Source organism: Helianthus annuus, chromosome 6, assembly GCF_002127325.2.
Source record: "Helianthus annuus cultivar XRQ/B chromosome 6, HanXRQr2.0-SUNRISE, whole genome shotgun sequence".
Taxonomy (NCBI): domain Eukaryota; kingdom Viridiplantae; phylum Streptophyta; class Magnoliopsida; order Asterales; family Asteraceae; genus Helianthus; species Helianthus annuus.
In genome coordinates, this window is record NC_035438.2 from 83123472 (window position 1) to 83129863 (window position 6392).

At 35.5% G+C, this 6392-nt stretch overlaps 1 protein-coding gene across 1 annotated transcript; it reads right to left on the bottom strand.

Annotated features, from left to right (window-relative positions):
• Positions 1 to 3360: 3360 nt before the first annotated feature.
• LOC110891781 (protein LURP-one-related 15) lies at positions 3361 to 5238 on the bottom strand. Its single transcript, XM_022139350.2, has 3 exons — positions 4851 to 5238; positions 3877 to 4098; positions 3361 to 3667 (listed from the first exon to the last, which is right to left on the bottom strand). Exons 1-3 carry the CDS (start codon positions 5139 to 5141, stop codon positions 3515 to 3517), a joined length of 666 nt encoding a protein of 221 aa, XP_021995042.1. The 5' UTR covers positions 5142 to 5238; the 3' UTR covers positions 3361 to 3514.
• Between the last annotated feature and the right edge of the window lie 1154 nt (positions 5239 to 6392).

Consider the following 6392-nt stretch of genomic DNA (forward strand, 5'->3'; position numbering starts at 1 on the left):
GGAAAAGATCAAAATTCGCGAGCTGATTACGAGCCTGCTGCCAGAGGCCCCCTTGCGGACCGTAAGGAGGGTAATACAGTCCGCAGGGACCTTAATTTTTCAAAATTCAAATTTTGGTCCTTGGGTTTGTTTGGTTTGTTATTTTATGCTAAAACACATAGTTTTGCATGTTTTTTAGTGTTTATAGTGTATACAAGCATGGGAAATAATAAAGATACTTATGAAATAACATTTCAAAGAAAATGAATCTCAATGTGTTGTTCGTTTTGATTTAAAATGCGTATTTAGGATTGTTTACGTATCATGCAAGAATAACTAGGAAAATTAATATAAAAGGTAATTTCCATTATGATCAAGTTTCAAATTACACGGGGGTTGAAGAGAGAATATGAATTACATTAAAAATGGAAAAGAATGAAAAATACAGAACGTTACAGTCTCCCATACTATAGGAAATATCATCCCGAAATTTATTTAGGAGGAAAACTCTAAGAAAAGATGCGGGTACTTAGTCTTCATTTTGTCTTCACGTTCCTAAGTAAAAGATAGGGGTATGACTACACTTGAGCTGCTTGACTTCGCGGTCAATGATTTTAACAGGATTTTCGATAAAATGTATCGTCCCATCGATGCGTATGTCGACAAGCGGAATTTGAAGGCCTTCATCAGCTAGGCACTTCTTGAGATTTGAAACATGGAATGTTGGATGAACATAGCTAAGTTCTTGAGGTAAGTCAATTGCTCCAACCTCCTCTCTTCTTCTAAAGTCAGCCTCATTAGGGATGGACAACCCTTTGAATACAGAAAGGATTCGTGGTTATGCTGAGCTTCGTCAACCCTTAGGTCCCAACACCGTGACCTCTTTCTGTATGTTCCGATCAGTTGGGACTCGCAACTGGTTTTCCTGCTTCCGGTCCATCTCACCGTGGTTGTTGGCTTGTGGTGGCCGGCACAATCGCACGTTAACCAAATTTTTAACAGCTGCCCGCTTGGGGATTTGTCGTAGATCGTATGTTTAATGACTATGGCGTACCCATTTTGGCGTCCGACTTCTCTACACCATTCCACCAATTCATCAATGCTATCGAAACACTTGTATGTGAGAACTTATGCATGTATACGGCCCGTATAACGTTATACGGGTCGTATACAACATTTATTATTTTTTATTCGCTCGTATAGACAATATATGAGCACTGTTTATGGCTTGTATACGGGCCGTATAACAGTATACGGCCCGTATATAAGTCAATATATATATATATATATATATATATATATATATATATATATATATATATATAGAGAGAGAGAGAGAGAGAGAAAGTATAATGTACAAAAAGGCTTATCCTACATTATCATACGCGACAGAGTTATAACGTGCGTAATTAGTATCCTATGCGTGATTATCACTTTTTATGATCAACATAACTTGCGTAATTAAGCTCCCATGCGTGATTAGGTCAAAAAAATTGATCCCATGCGTGATTAATTGCTCCCATGCGTGATTAACTGGCTCCCATGCGTGATTAACTGATCCATGCGTGATTTTTGGCCTGATCCAAGGGTTACGCGCGTCGCGTACATTTTGTATGATAAGCCTTTTTGTATGTTAACCTTTCCCTATATATATATGTGTATATATATATATATATATATATTTATATTGTATAGGTGAAATTGAAGAAATCGTACTACGTATGTGTTCCGAGATTCGGTTTACTTTGCTTTGCTTTGCTTTTGCTTCATGTTTATTAACTGGTCGTTTGTTTGACTTCAAACGTATAAACAATAATATCAAACGTACGACAAATAAACATATAAATAAATGTTATACCTGATTGGTTGTAAACTCATTAGGTTCCTGGTCAACGTTTGAACCCTCAGGCGGTCCACCACTACCGGGAGGATATTGAAAACTACCGGGCAGTGGTCCACCACTAGCAAGAGGGGATTGAAAACCAACGAGCGACAGTGGATAATAACAATCATAATTAGCTTGAAAGGAATCCAAACCCCAAGGATCCTCACTTGCATCAGACACAAGGTTGAGATCGAACGGAACATTTAGATCAAACAAACCCGGATTGTTATTTTGATTGTTTTGATCACTCTCATGATTCGACTCGTTAGCCGAGTCACTACCGAAAATGTTCCAAAACGACATTGATAAGGTAATATAACTTGAATACAGAGAAACATAGAAGAAACGAATAGAAGTTGAATGAAAATGAATAAGATTAGTGTCATTTATATAGACATTTCTACGGAATATTACATCGTATCAAATGAGTAACACGCGGATCGAGGAACCTAACGTCGAATCAAATAACTCGCACGAATATAGAGGAATCTAACGTCTAACTCGGACGAAATTCGGAATATACGGGTCGTATAACGTTATACGGCCCGTATAAAGGGTCGCATACATTATATACGATTAGACAAAAATCTTATTCTCACATGGTGTATACGAGCCGTATAAGGTTATACAACCCGTATACACCATGTGAGAATAAAATTTTACCATATGGGATTATTAACTCCATATTTTTATCTTTATATTACTAATAAATACTTAATTTATTATATATTCTCGTTTTTATACGCTCACACTAATTTGATGGATAATAGGTAGTAGCTTTTTATATATAGAAAAGCTACCATAGCGATTTTTAAAAGAAAGTATAGTGCTGGGTTAGATAAATGTTGAATGAGATGTAGTGAGTTAATAGATTTTTTATATATTAATCGAGGTTGATGGATAGAATGTGAATGCTTTAACTGGTCAAAATATGCACACGAGATTGCTTCTGAGGTTACCACGATAGTCAATAGAGAAATATTTAAATGTTAAAAAAGAATTCTGTGACCTACTGAATAAGTCTTTTACATAAAATGACAACAGGAATGTTCCTTGTTTTAAAAGTTTGTTAGGGTGTCCGGAGTGGTAATCGGTAAAGGATGGCAAACCCTTTTACCGAGTGGTAAACACCACCGTCAACAAGTGTTTAGTCACCAAAGTTTGCCAAATCGGTGGTGGCATGCCGAATCGGTGAGGGGAGGAAGGAGAGAGAGAGGGGGTGTGTGGGTGGGGTTCATTCTATCTCTCAACCAATCACACTTTTTTTTTTTTTTTAAAGTTTACCACTTTATCAAATGTCTAAACCATTGCCAATACTTTTCACCAAAGTTTAAACACTTTTCACTGATTGACATGGCGCGCTCTGATTGGTCGGTTTTTTGGTTTACCACTCCAAAATGTTTAACCACTCCCCACACCCTTAGTTCTTTACAATAGATGACGACTTAAATTATATACAATGTGTATATTTAATTCAATTTGTCCTCTATTAATAGAAAACAACAAGTGTTCAACACGGACCGAAAGAAATAGTTTGAACAATGTTCCATTGCTTTGCGAAATATAATACTAAAAAAATTATATGAAACAAAAATACATATTGTTTAGTATGATGATCGAAGGAGGACCAAAACGGTGTGAGCTCTACACTCAGCTTTCATAGCCTTTACGCCTTGACCTCTTAACCTCTTCTCGAATAATAAGAAGTGCCGAAACAAAAGCTTTATCGACGTTTGGAGATACAGACACCGAAAATTTATCTTCAGGTTTCTCTGTCTTCTGACGAGTAACTTGAGTATGCAACTGTAACACAATTATAGGTTAATAAGGTTTGGAACGACTCGTTTGAATGATTAATTTTTAAAGAAAATGTTGCATTACAAAATCTGAGATTGCGACTTCAACTAGAAAGTCACTATCTAGATAGCAACTAACCAATTTGTCATCAATCAATCATGTGTTAAAAAAATCCAAATTTTTAAAAATAATCAATATTAGGTTTCACGTCATACCTGGGCAAGAACTGTAACTTTATCTTGAGCGAATATTATCGATGTTCCATCTTTATAATTGTCATAAACTCGGTAATTGAAAGTGCTTTCGGTCATATTGGAAGCCATGTAAACATCGAATCGAAACGACTTGTGACCTCTTGTCTTCTTTACGGTGAAGAGCCTGTGGTGCTCATGGTGGTCTCCTTTGTAAGCTTGGCGTCTTCTATGCACACTGATGTGCTGCATTAATGTACAAAGTAAACAAACATATCTCTGTGTTAGGAGTCACTACGAGCCTCGTGTTTATAATTATGAAACGATCGATCATATGATTATTAATTTAAATTTTGGTTATTTTCAAAACTTATAACTCAATAGTTTTTTTGGATTTCAGATATGAAAAAAAAAAGTCAAATTCTTTGTATGGGTTCATTGTGTGAATTTCAGTTTAGTTTTTTCTTTGTTTTTAAGTTTATATCAATATATATTTTAGATTTCTTTAATAATAATACGTAGTATCTAACATTCTAAAAAAACCTAAATACATAGTTTAGTTATTTTTCTTTTTACATTTAGATATTAATTTTATACACTGAGACCCGGGTTGTATTTAACATAAAGTATTTTTAATCTTATAATATAAAAAACATACTACGTTCTGCATGTAACTCGGTTTTTAATAAAATATCTATTAAAATGTAAAAAAATGCATTTAGATTTTTTAAAGTATTACAAATATATTATTTGAGAAAAAACTAAATTACATATTAAATAAATATTGAAAAATAATTCAAATTCACATAACTAATACTTTAAGCTTAGTCGTTGCAATCTTTTACATTTGTAGTTGCTATCTATGATAGGGAATCAAATTTTAAAATAACTTTTTAAAAATGAAAAAAAAAAAATCACATGTTAACCATCCGTTCATTTTGGAAATTTCCATATAATCTCTCAAACTTACTTACTACATAAGAGATCAAAGAAATTACCTTTGTGGTGAACGAGATGATCGTTGTGTCCGACTCATCTACCATTTCGCGAAAACCATTCTTCTTCTTCTTGGCTTTAAATATAACATTTCCATCATCGTCGCTGATCTTGAACTTGTCTTCCGAGTCATGGTTCTTTTCAAATACTAACTGCACTGGGTAAGTAGAACAATATTTTTGGTCCACAATTACAACAGGATATTCAGGCTCCTTAAACACACGATCCGGGGTTCCTCTCCCATCATCATCCGACGAATAACATGGACTAGCCATCGAGTAGGGGCTCGACATATTGATTGGTGTAGTTAACCCGGTTATGTTATGATCACCACAATGCACATGAGGCAGGTGTGGTGGTTGTAGCCGAATAGGTTGGTTCCAAGAGACGTTAACCAATTTTAAGATGGGCCTTCGTCGTTTAGATATAAGAGGAATGCCGACTTTTACGGGTCTTCGTCAATTCTATCTTTAGGTTACATTTAATTTGTGTTCCAAAGTTGACCTGATCAAACCAATATTTATTGATCCATTCATTCTAACACAATTATAACGGTTTATTGATTACTATAAATGAATTATATATTAAAGTAGCTTTACATAAATCAGTTTAACTTTTTTTTTTTGAACGGCAAATTCTATTTTTACTCAGTGTGGAATTGAACTCATGATCTTTCAAATTTAGGTGTTCCTAAAAGGTTTGCGTCTCCTATAGAGCCACCAACCCAAAAGTCTATTTAACTTCTTTTTAATCGATGGATTTTTTGTAGAATTTTCACAAAGTTATTTGTCTGGTTTTTTTTTGAGAAATGATATAATTTAATTAGTAATTATTTTTTTTTTTTTAAAATTCCTTATAAAAATAAGGGAGGGGGTGGGGATGGATTTCCTTGGAAGAGGTCTAGGGTTTCCCATGATGAGGGAGGAGGTGGGGATGGATTAGGATTTTATGTTATAGGATTTGTTAACATTTGATGTTATTTTGGAGGTGGTTGCACCTTGAAGCCTCGTTTCGAAATTCTTTACATACTGTTTGTTGGTGTCTTTGTTGGACAGGAAACATGGTTGCAACAACCCGCGGGTCTAGCCGCGGGAAACAGAAGATCGATCAGACTCCAAGCGTTATATATCTCAGTTCAGGGAAAACGTGGGACCCTTAACATGTGCTTTTATTATTAGGTATGTTGGTGGTCGTAATGGTTTTTGGCGGGTTGTAGAATATGAAGGGCGACATACTAGAAAGAGGCGTAACGAAACGGATGGTCGTGGTCTATTTGAATCCTTAGACGATAGCCATAGTGCAAAGTGAGTTACAGTCACACGTTCTTCGACAAAGAAGGATAGAGAGATTTTGAACATTTCTGATGAGTATACGGGGAACGAAAAGAAACGAAAGGTCGTGAAACGAAAGGACATACCCAGCCTAAAGACGCGTTCTCCGCCGAAACAACTATACAATGCGATGTCATACATGTCACGGAGGCATGAAGAAGCTATAAAGGAAATGGGTCTCGGTGGGCTGCTGGGATTTGTCGTCGACAGAAT